General features: G+C 37.5%; 1 protein-coding gene across 1 annotated transcript; it reads right to left on the bottom strand.

Moving 5' to 3' along the window:
• Positions 1–3,065: 3,065 nt before the first annotated feature.
• On the bottom strand, positions 3,066–10,590 carry LOC145785495 (uncharacterized). The gene is made up of 5 exons (XM_082597146.1): positions 10,144–10,590; positions 8,623–8,681; positions 7,362–7,487; positions 6,964–7,059; positions 3,066–6,365 (listed from the first exon to the last, which is right to left on the bottom strand). The coding sequence occupies exons 1-5, from the start codon at positions 10,245–10,247 to the stop codon at positions 5,509–5,511; spliced, it is 1,242 nt and encodes a 413-aa protein (XP_082453272.1). The 5' UTR covers positions 10,248–10,590; the 3' UTR covers positions 3,066–5,508.
• Between the last annotated feature and the right edge of the window lie 1,326 nt (positions 10,591–11,916).

Below are 11,916 nucleotides of genomic sequence, written 5' to 3'. Positions count from 1 at the left end.
GAAGGAAAGGCGTCCGAGAAAAAAAAACTGGCCACCCTACTCTCGTTAGTGCCGAAGACTTGGTGTGATGATAATTTTATCATTTTGCCCTCCGATGATTGGGTTCAAATATGGGACCACCTGCACCCTCAGATTATACAAACACGTATTGAGGTACATATGAGATTTGTGCAAAATATGAATTTTTCAAACAAATTGACTTGACATTTGAGCAGACTTGTTTGAAATATTCACTCCGTTACAAAAGTTTAGTGCTTCTCTTCATTTCCGAGTAAAAATTTTCGAAAAAGATTTCTTGCATCCATCTTCCTGCTTCGCTTCTACAATAAACGTTTAAACAGATCGTTGAACTACGTTTGCTTTCATAATTATTTTTTTTATTTTATAATTAATCATAGCCTACTTAAATTCAAATATTTCATCACAAGCACCAATGAGGTGTTATCGCCCATTGACTTTTTGCCATCAGTGGCGTTCAGCGCAAGTGTTTGTTTTCTGTAACAAAACTCAACAAAGCGTAATATTCACAGAATGGTCACACAAAGTCAACAATGCAGAGCGAATGATCATGCAAGCACTTGAAGTTGATCACATGCAACATAGCCTTGTGAAAAATATGGGCATTGGTTCAAGCAATAAGTTCCCGAAGGTCCCGATAACACTTCTTTCGGCAAAATCAACAAATCTACATTTCTGGCTGAGCTATTGATTGCGATAGTCACGGAGAGATGAATGCAAAAGATAATTATTATTTTACTTTGTTATTATTCACTTAATTATTATTTCATTATATTCACTCCGTTTTACAACTATAAAATGAGGTGTAGTCGCCAATTGACTTTTGGCCGTCAGTGGCGTTCAACGCAATTGTTTGTTTTCTTTAACAAAACTCAACGAACACAGCATGATATCCACAGATTGATCGCACAACGTCAACAATGCAGAGCGCATGGTCATGCAAGCACTTGAAGTTGATCACAAACTACTAGTAATGCTTCATAGCCTTGTGAAAAATATGGGTATTACTATTGGCTCTAGCAATAAGTTTCTGATGACCCGATAACACCTTTCCCGGAAAAATGAACAAATCTACATTTCAGGCTGAGCTATTGATTGCGGTAGTCACTTAACAAAATTCTGCTACAGCCACTAAAACTTCGAACCAATCATAAGCTGCGTTATCCGTTACCTGAAAAAACGTGAATTTACGAGGCTTTGCACCTTGCGCCTAATACTCAATAACGTAAATTTACGTGAGACCGCAGCAAAAGTGTTTTTGACTCTGACATGCGCTTTTTTGTTTTCAGTGCCGGCTAAATATGTCTTCCAGCTTTAAGATATTTATTTACAAACACAACGGGGGCTTGATAATTATTTTTAGTATTTTTTTTTGAGAGGGTCTAATTCTATATAAACCACATATAAACCAATTCGGTATAAACCACTCGAAACAAACAAGTTTTATTTTGAATATCCACGAAGAAACACAAGCATCTGAGAGTGTTCATCTGGCATTTTGCTGTGTTTTGGTTCCAATATGTCTTTGCCCATTGAAAACATTCTTTCAACTGCAGCGCTGGAAGGTATTGGTGTGTTGTAGCGAAAAAAAATACAATAAAAAGTATGCATTGACGCTATGCGCTAAAAAACCGCTAAAACTTTACGGCGTAGCCTCAAGCGCAAGCTATCCAAAAAAATGTGGCCGCAAGCGTTAGCGTAAACAAAAGTCTACGCCGCAAGTCTGCGGTGTAGAATTTGCGGTGTATACTTACATCTCTGCTAGTAATGCAATGTTGTAGCCTGGGTGGGAGTAAGTTAAAGAGAGTGAACTCGTTCAGTACCGTAAACTACCAATCTAATCAAGACGCTTATGAGAAACCGCTGACAAGCAGGATTTGCACAAATACTTTGTTACAAATCGTATAAGAATTCGAAGAGCTCTACAGCTTACAAGCGAAAATGATTTCAATTGATCTTGAGGACTAACTCAGAATGGATTGACTGAATGAGGACTGCATACGCTTTTCAAAGTCAGGTCAAATGAAAACTCGATGACTTGTTCCGCTTCCAGACGTAAACTTTGAAGTAAATTATCAACAAAACCCGCCCCGATGGCTCAGTTGGTTAGTGCGTGACTTCGTGAATAAAGAGGCTTAAGATCAAGCGGCGCTGGTTCAACTCTCGGGGTGTGCGTTTGAGCAACAATTGTTAAGGATTGCATTGCATTCAGCGGCATCTAATGGATGGAATAATTCCCCGGCAACAAGGCTTCAACAATCGGAAACTTCACTCTGTCAATCTTGGTGACCGGGCCGCGAATTTTTTTCCCACAAACTTTCTGTCTCATTTGCATATTTCTGCAAGTGCAGCCATTACTGGTAACCGCGCATGGTAACTGTTTTTACAGATTCATTGTTTTTGCGCGGTTTTCTAAGTCAGCGGCCAATTTTCGCCCTCCAAGTCCAAATCTATAAACATTAAACTTGAAAAAAAAAACGAAGCCTAGAAACACTCTAAAAGTAAGATTTTCCTAATTGATTAAGAATTACCCCTAACCCATTAACCCTCCTTTTTTGAAAAGCTTTTGTGCATGCAAAAATTAATTTAAAGAAAAAAATTGACTGATGGGCGTCGAACCGTTGTTCTCACGAACATAAGGCATAAGATGAAACCACTGAACTAAACACACCAACGAATAAATGTTTGCATTTACATGGTATCATTACAAACTCTATGCGAAGTAACCGACAGATAAATTTTCCCAGCGCGCTAACCAGTAATGACTACACTTACCGAAATATGCAAATGAGACAGAAAGTTTGTGGGAAAAAATTTTGCGACCGGGCCTGCGTCAGTGGTTGAAAGCCCCTACAGGCCTACAAGGATGCGAAACTGCCGGGATTAAGCTCTCAAAGAAGCTTTCCCAGTGCGAGGATAAAGATTTAATCAATTAATCAAGAACTTCTTGTCCAATTGCGCTTCTCCCTGTAATGCACAAAACTAAATTTCCTGCCAAATTGGTTTGAAACCGCGAAAAGATGTTTGGTAGCTTTGTTAACGTTGTTTGGTTCTTCACATTCGTGTGAATCTTTATTCTTGCATATAAATTTTACACAATCAAGCACACGGAATCCTCTCAGTGCTAATACGAGTGCTGCATGAAGCTAACAATGACGCATTACTAGAAACATGGCAAACTCCGTACCAGCTGATCATAATCATATAATGAGTGTTCGCTGCGAAGTGGATGATGAATCAATGCAGTGACTACTTGACGCCTGTTCAAACATCTAAACCAAGTCACCACCACTGCTCAAGGGTTGCTAAAGGCAGAGCCCATTTACACTCGGAGTGGCGAAGAAGAAAAAGATTCACACAAAGAAGAATTAATACTATCCATAATTTTATCGATCAAAGAGCGGAACAACTTGAAGTTTTTGAGGATTTGATTCTCCAATCATTGTTGAGGATATGTCAACAGCAGCAGCAAGTACGAGCTCTTCAGCGGCGATTTTTTTACATTTTGCAACTTTTAAAAACGTAACCTGAGTTTTAATCTGTTGCACGCAACAAGTTAGAAAATACGGCTGATTGCTTGTTCATTACTGATAATTTTCGGGTAAAATATTGACTTGGTTCGTCCAATAAATTGAGAGATTCGTTACAAAAGTGGTGTTTTAGTTTTTTGGGTAGCATTTTACTTAAACACAATAACATTTGTCAGTAATTTGACTGTGTGAACATATAATGTAGTCAAATTACTGTAGCCTACTGTGCAGCAGTGTTGTACGCGTCATTGAAATAAATTGACGGCGTCAGCGTCAGCACGAATTGCCTAAAAACTTTACGGCGTAAAGTACTGCGTAAGCTTTTAAAGAAATTGACGGCGTCAGCGTCAGCGCTAATTTCTAGCGCTATTTTTTGCCAGCGTCTCATAAAACGGAAATATTTCAACCAAGTTTAGGCTAACAATAGCTAAAAATAAAGAGCAGATATTATGTTTTGAGACTGTATTGTAATTAGCTGCTTAGCCTATAAGTTATTTCCTTACAGAAAAAGCAAGCATTTCAAAACGTTTGTCTGACAATTTGCTGCGTTTGGGACGCATAGCCTAGGCTATTGTTCTTTCCAAGTGAAAACATGCGTTCCACAGCAGCGCTGGTTGGTATTGGTGTGTTGTATTTCAAAAATAAACTGAAAACGTTTACTCGGAAAGGCATCACTGTTCCTAACGTGCTGTGATAGTTTAGCATGTATAAATCTTTTAACCAGGTTCACTGCACCAACATCGCTCTTTTCAGAGGCATAAAGTTCTTGAAATAAAGTATCTTCAACGTTCCGCGAAGCCGATCATGGATTTTTCGCTTTCTGTCTCTGATCTCTCGTTCTCCATACATGGGTGATCACTAGGGCCCGCAAAAGTCAATAAAGTCAAAAATTTTTAAGGACCTCATCTATCCACGAATCCAAGAATAAAGTTATTTTTAGCACCTAGGAGACTGTTTCTAAGACGTTTATAGGTCAAAATAAAGTCAAAATTGACAATAAAGTCAAAATTTTCAATAAAGTCAAAATTTGTCAAATTATGGCTTTTGACAAACTTTTTGTGTTTTTGAAAGTAATTTTTGTCAAAATCCTCGTGGAAACATTGTAAATCAGGAACTGCGACACAATTAAACCATATTAACCCATAAAAGCAGGAAATATGTCACAATGCTGACGGATCAGCAGTACCTTTTATCGCAAATTGCCCATTGTTTATTCATTGTTACGTATTTAAATATTTTTTATAAAAAGCTCCATCTTCACAAACGTAGTCTTTTCAAAAATCAACAGTTTGGATTTTAGGAATAGCCAAGCTAAATCGTCTTCAGCAAAAGTTAGACAGATTTGTGGAGATTTTCCTATCGCCGAAAAACACGACGCACTTTTTATAATCCATAAAAACCTTGACTTTTCGACAAAATAATATGTTTGGATAACTAGTATCAATTCAAGGAAGAAATGTGACCTCTACAAATAAGCAATTTCGTTAGGTCAAAATAAAGTCAAAATTTGATAAAAATAAAGTCAAAAAATTTGTTTTTTAGGTCAAAATAAAAATGTCCCTAGACTGATCACCATTTGGCGAACTTCTTCCGCGTGTATTCCAGGGAGCCATTCCAACCAACGCAAAAGCCGGTAATTCGGATGAGTCGCGCTGGCCAGAATACATTGTGAAACCATAGGTGAAACTCTAATTGTGAAACGAGATTTTTCATTTTTTTTCCATAAAAATAAAAAATGACGCATAGCGCTTGACGCTTAAAATCGGCAAAATAGTTGACGGCGCTATCACTTCCGTCAACTGAAAAATAAATTGACGGCGCTAGCCTCAGCGTCAACAAAAAGTTGACGCCGTCAACGTACAACACTGCTGTGCAGTAATATGACAGCATGTTTTACAACTAAATAAAAGCAGGCTAAGTTGTGCAACTTACCCATTTAGTCGTAAAACATGTCGTCGTACTAAGTTTGATTTTGCAAAATATGGTTTTCGGCAATTTCTAAATTGTTTGTACAATTCTTGATGTTTGACACTTTATTTTCCTCGTTTGCCCAATCACTGGCATTGTTGTAGATTTCAAGGGCTTTTGTGTAGGCGGTTTTTGCTTCAATCAGTTGGTTCGTTCTTCGAAAGGCAATTCCCATTTTATTGTGTAAATGTCCAAGCATTAAATATTGACTTGCGTCAAGTCCAAATGCTGTTTTCATTATTGCAATTGCAGATTTGAAATGTGAGATCGACTTGTACCAATCTTCTACTTGATTGCAGCAGTAACCAAAGTGTTGGAGAAACCACGCAACTTCCTTACATTTGATTTGTAAGTCAACGGTTTTTGCACTTTGCATAAATTCGAGAATTTCGTCCATAAGTGAATATTGTTCTTTAAATTCTTTCTCTTTGTTTTGTTCCGCCATTTTTTGAGATATTTCCCCCATCAACCAACCAATATTTCCAAGCTTTTCTAACCTACTTTTCCCGTCATAGTGATTCTTAACAAATTGAAATCTACAACGAACCAATGAGAATGCGCAATCACATTCTTTCACATCTGCAAAGCTAAAAGCTAAATCTTTTATGTTCTGATCATAAAGGTCACGTGCTTGATCAGTTAAGGGAGACATTTCACTTGTACCAATAATTGATTCAATTGAAACACAAATGAATTTTGCTTCTGGAATATTCTGCAAACACAACCAGCACAGCGCAAGATCTAAGCTTGGTTGCAACTTCTCCAGACCTTCAGCGTCATCGATGCGTTCCTGCAATATGTCCACTTCTTTTTTGGAGTTGGCTTGCTGTTGACTGGCCATCGATGAATCTGTTTTTATGCAGACATTTTAGAAGCGGCTTAGACCAAACGCAGAAAACATTTTTGTAAGCATTAATTTATCCATTAACTGGGAAAGTTAATTTTGCCATATAAAGGCGATTGAAATAACTTTCTGTCATCGAGTTTTTACACCGAAATAACCGACAAGAGATCGGGCGAACTGTTGTGCTGCGGTCACAGTTCGCAGCCTGTTTGTGTTGATTTTTTATATAAACAAGTTTTGTGAAGCAATCTTCTTCATCAGCGTAACGAATTTGGTGTCCATTGCAAACAAATTGCATCATAAGGCGTCGAAGAACAAAACAACGAGTCTAAATTAAACTAACATTTCTTCAAGTAACGACAGCCAAGCTTCAGACACAACATAACTTCACAACAGTGTGCCTATTGTAGACTTGTTGCAGAAGGTGTAGGCTTATCTCAACCGCTACATAGCCTTAAAAAGTTTTTTAGCTTTAAAACTGGCTACAAGTAGGCCTAATTGATCGGAGTGATGCCGACAGTGAAAGAGAACGCAAAACCGCACGAAACGTAGCGCATTGTTCAGCAAAAACAAACACGATGCGACAACGACTTCACAAATTACCTTCGACGTCAGGCGAGCGGACGGCATGCTGAGATGTATCTTGACCTTCTGCTGCGATGGCTTTTTTAGGCTCAAGATAACTGATGTGATAATAATCTGTTAAACACAATTTTATTTAAAAATCTAAGCAGAATTTTCTTTTAGTTCTCGTTTGTCAACGCTCACAATCGTACAACTCCAGTTTATCATATTTGTTGGGTCCTACTCCATGTGGCTTTCTCCTTTACTTCGTATCGTTTACACTCGAAAAATATTCTCACATAGAACAATAAGTGACTAAAATACCACCTAACGCACATATTTTAATTGTAAAATGTGATCAAATTACTACCCAGTAGTCTCGATAGAACAGAAGGGATTGTTTTAAGCTTTTCCACTCATGGCATCAACTAGCTTACTTATTGTTTTATTGGTGGTCATGGTCCCTCCAATATTTGCGTTTTTAATAGTTGCGTCAGAAATATTTACAGTCATCTCCCTGGCAAGCTTCCCGAGGTCCCCGAGTTCGCTGACGTCGTTCCTGTCTACAAGGGAAGAAAAACAAAGCTTTGAAAAACGAATGTAAGTAAAACCCATACGGAAAATGTCCATAAGAAAATATCTCGACTGGAAGCATTCTTATATTTCAAGAGAAGGATATTTCCAGTCTCGATTTTTTCTGCATGGGTACTTTTTTGTCGGGATATTTTCCACAGGCTTATGGATTATTAGTGATTAGGCTACTGTGAAAAACAAACCAAACAAGAGGACCCCATCATTTTTGAATAGAATATACATTTGCTGCTAACCTAATTCATATAGGACAAAAATATCTTGTAAGATGGCACGCTGGCTTTGTGTTTAGGATCTAAATGTCTTAACGATAACTCATCCTTTCACCTTGACATAACAGTATCCTAGTATTTTTTAAACAAGTTTGTTTGTTTATTTTTTAAATAAACGATAAAAGGAGTCTGATTAACAAATTTAAACTCAGAAAATTGAGATATTTCGGACACATAGCAAGAAGCAACTTGTTGGAAAATTTAATGTTGACTGGGATGGTGCAAAGCCAACGAACAAAAGGACGACAAAAAATGAAATATTTTGACAATATCAAGCTAATTACGGGAATAAAATGCACGCGGAAAGCGCTAATAAAAACAAAAGACAGAACATAATGGAGACAGTTCATAAGGGAGATCACAGCTGATCAAACATCTGTTGAAGAAGAAGAAGTTTTTTTAATTAAAAATGCATGGAGAATCAGCAGAGCCCTATTTATGGCATATGCATTTCAAATATGATTTAAATTCTAAAAATTAAATTTAAATTTTGAATTTTGAAAAATTAAATGTAAATTTTAAATTTAAATATAATGATTCTATTTGAATAAGGCACTAATGATGCTCTACACTAGTAGAGCGAAATGTATATGCCATAAATAGGGCTCTGCTGATTCTCCATGCATTTTTAATAAAAACTACTGAACTGATACTTGATGGAGAATCGCTGGCCTGCTGCTTTGTAGTCAGGAGATCCCATATCCTGATATTAATGGAACTCAATTAATGGAACTCAATGGAACTCAATTAATGTACTCAATCAATGGAACTCAACTAATGGAACTCAATTAATATAATATCCCAGTAGTTTGCTTTGATAGACCATAAAGTTTACCTTGGTCTCCCATCAAAGGTTGACTGCCTTGCACTGTTGAAGTTGTTCTTGTAAATGTTCTGAAAAAAAAAATTGTTAAAGGTTTTCTTTCACTGTGGACTGGCTTTCCTGCGTAATTTAGTTACAAATAATTTTTTTAACGGGAGGGAAAATGAACTTGGCTTCTGGTCCTGGGATTAGAATTTATCAAAAGAATGAATTCAGTAAAGCAGAAAAGTTATGCTACATGATCAAAGCCCAAATTTTGATCGGAGGATAGCTAGTAGTAATAACACTATCTTTTGAATGTCGGTAAATGGTAGACTAGAGTGAGACCAGACTTGTGGTAGTCTAGTTAAGAACACTTACTGCAACAGCACATATAGTTGGGCTTATGATAAATTATTATTATTATTTATTTGCATCAGACAAGGTTGTCCATATTAAAACCAAAACACAAAACACAAAAAAAACACACAAAAAGACAAGACGTAAGGAGTCACTTGGATGACATGTGCAACATATCATTGTAGTGCTTAAAAAATGTCGTTTTATAGAAAGCGTCTGAGGACATTAATGCCATGATAAGAGAATTGAGAGATTTGTAACAACGTTGCACAAAGGCATAAACTGTTTTCAGCAATAGAGCATCAAAAGTTATAACATTTGCATTAACTTGACATTCACGTGCACTAGTAAAGCGAGGCATATTGTGTAGAATTCGAAATGAGTCATTATATGCAATTCTAATCCGATTGATCGAAGAACGGCGATAATTGTGCCAAAGTTGACAAGCATAAAGAGATGTACAGTAAGAGCGAAACAATAAACGAAAGAATTTCGATTTAAGTCTCTTAATGCACGTCTTGTATATTGTTTGAAATAAGTTTTGTGATACTCTATTTAAAAACTAGCCTTGCGTTTCAATTTATAAAATTGCAAATAGTCTTCTCAGTATCATACAAACCATTACCTGGCAAAGATACAACATACCAGTACTAGCATTCATCATCTCTGGGTGGACACTGCTTCTTTTTTATTAAAGACACTAAGCACAAAACATGGCAATGTATGTCAGTTCAGTTTGCTCAGTTGGTTAAGCGCCTGACTTCACAAACAAAAGAACTTGCTCTGTTTGATAGCTCAGTTTGCTCAGTTGGTTAAGCGCCTGACTTCACAAAAAACCAAGATCAAGTGACGTTGGATCGGCTCTCAGGGTGTGCGCTTGAGCAACTCACTTCAAGGACAGCTCTTAATTCTGCTGCACCTGGTAGATGAAATAATTCACAGATAGCAACCGGAAACTTCACTCTGTCACAACCCAGTGACCTGCGTCAGTAGTTCAAAGCTTCTGACAGCATGCAAGACTACCAGGGATGAGATCTCAAAGAAGGTTTGTGAATAAAGATTCTCCCAATCAATCAAATGCTTGTAATTGCGTTAACGTAGATACCCAGACAGCCACTTTATCTGGCTCAGATCTGGTGAAGATCTGGACCAGATAAAGTGACTGTCTGGGTAAGTTACAGTATTTTTTCAAACCTTGTGTTCACTGTTTCTTCCACATGAGGATTGTCATCTACTGTGCTCCTCGAGGGTGTCGCCTCTTCGGTATCAAAGCCGGCATACAGTTGCAGAAAATCCATTGCAAGTTTGTTCGGGTCATCAGCAGATAAAATTTCATCAGAATGCTAAATTTTTTCCAGTATTAATAAATACAACTTTTGACAACATTTGACGTAATAAATGTTGTGTGGTAAATTGTTGTTGGGTCGTACAACAACGTCTAAAAATATTGCTTTTATGTGTATTCATTCATTCATTCATTCAATCATAGCTTATCACGGCAGTGTCAGAGCTAGATAAGATCATTGTTTGTGATGTTTTTAGATCATTGTCGTCACATGAAGGGCAAGGAGCAATTGGTGAGGATGTGCTTCATCGTCTGATTGTCAAAGCTATGGTCACACATTGGGTTATTTCTTTGTACATAATTACCATCAGCAAGTTTTAACATCAATCTGCGAAGCATTGTGTCTTAGGTGGCGATACTTTCAAGCTTTGTCTAAAATTTCCAAAAGACAGGAGGCTACGATATTATTAGGTTTGCAGATTGATATAGCTTATAGCTCTACCACTACTGCATGATAGTATTTTCAACCTGCGCCTTTTGTGATAAATTTTGTGACCGAATTATCTTTGCAAAACAATGCTTTTACCATTTAACCTATTCGTGTTATCTGTGTCTACTGTTCTATGCAATGGTAAACAATATGCCTTGTGTCGTTTTATAAAACACAAAACATTTTGCAAATGTCGAAGTCAAACTCATGACACCATTATACAATACGCAGAAACTAACTCCTTGCAAAATTGGTAAAATCTTGGTGAGAACGGGATGATCAACCAGCTCAAGAATCGCAGACGTTGAAGAAGATGCAAGATTGTTCATTGAACAAACGTTTCCTGGAACAAATATTCAAGATGAAATGATAGTTGAACCTCTTCGTAGCGCAATGATTAACAAGAGCTTGGTGAATTGTAAAAAAATGAAGCAAAAACAATCACGACCTAATATTCTACAATAGGCAACAACTTGGTATACGAGTTTGGTATCGATGAGATTGGCTGTAGGACGTAGGTGGTACCGGGGCCGCCTTTGAACCTAAAGTGTGTGCACAATTCAAGCTCTCCTTAAAACATTGAGTCCAATCAGATATCATCGCACAAGTATGCTATTGACCAATCACGACAATTTGTCCTTCTCAGCCATTGGAAGCACACTAGATTGGTGAAAGCACAGGCACAGCGCTCGAAAGGTCGTCATTTCGACACCGTTCGAAAGCATGCTGCTGTGTTTTGGCGAGACACTGAAGGTATGTTAAACTTATAGAGCAGCTGTGTGGTCTTTTGCTACTTTCAGTTGTTTGCTGTGTGTGATAGCGGAATGTCATTTATTGATCAATAGTAGCCTGTGATCAACTAATCAAACATTGCCAAATTTGAAATGGTAACCAAAACTTAACCACTGCATGTACTCTTTTGAGTGATTAAACGTTGCCATACAGCTATACACTTCTAAGAGTGCCTGGTTAGAGTCATATATGGCAGCACTTCAAAACGAAGATTATCTTTAGACTTTAGATTGAGTCACGTTATTTGAAAGCTCTCCTGTGGCTATAAAGTCCGATGCGTGACTGGCAAGCGTGGCCGCAACAATAACATGTAAAGCCTGCCACCGGTGATGATGGAAAATTTCGACGATTTTGTTTATTGCGATACTTTTCCTTTTTATTGGTAACACGCGTTTCCTCA

This window comes from Aplidium turbinatum, chromosome 16 (assembly GCF_918807975.1).
Source record: "Aplidium turbinatum chromosome 16, kaAplTurb1.1, whole genome shotgun sequence".
Lineage (NCBI taxonomy): Eukaryota > Metazoa > Chordata > Ascidiacea > Aplousobranchia > Polyclinidae > Aplidium > Aplidium turbinatum.
This window is presented reverse-complemented; position numbering and strand designations above follow the sequence as displayed.

Bases quoted from the DNA above. Each gene is read 5' to 3' on its own strand.
- LOC145785495 (XM_082597146.1), bottom strand. From the start codon at position 10,247: ATGGATTTTCTGCAACTGTATGCCGGCTTTGATACCGAAGAGGCGACA. The intron at 8,682-10,143 runs GTTTGAAAAAAT...TTTTTTTTTCAG, and splicing joins GAAGAAACAGTGAACACAAG to AACATTTACAAGAACAACTT. The intron at 7,060-7,361 runs GTAAGCTAGTTG...TGTGTTTAACAG, and splicing joins GACCACCAATAAAACAATAA to ATTATTATCACATCAGTTAT.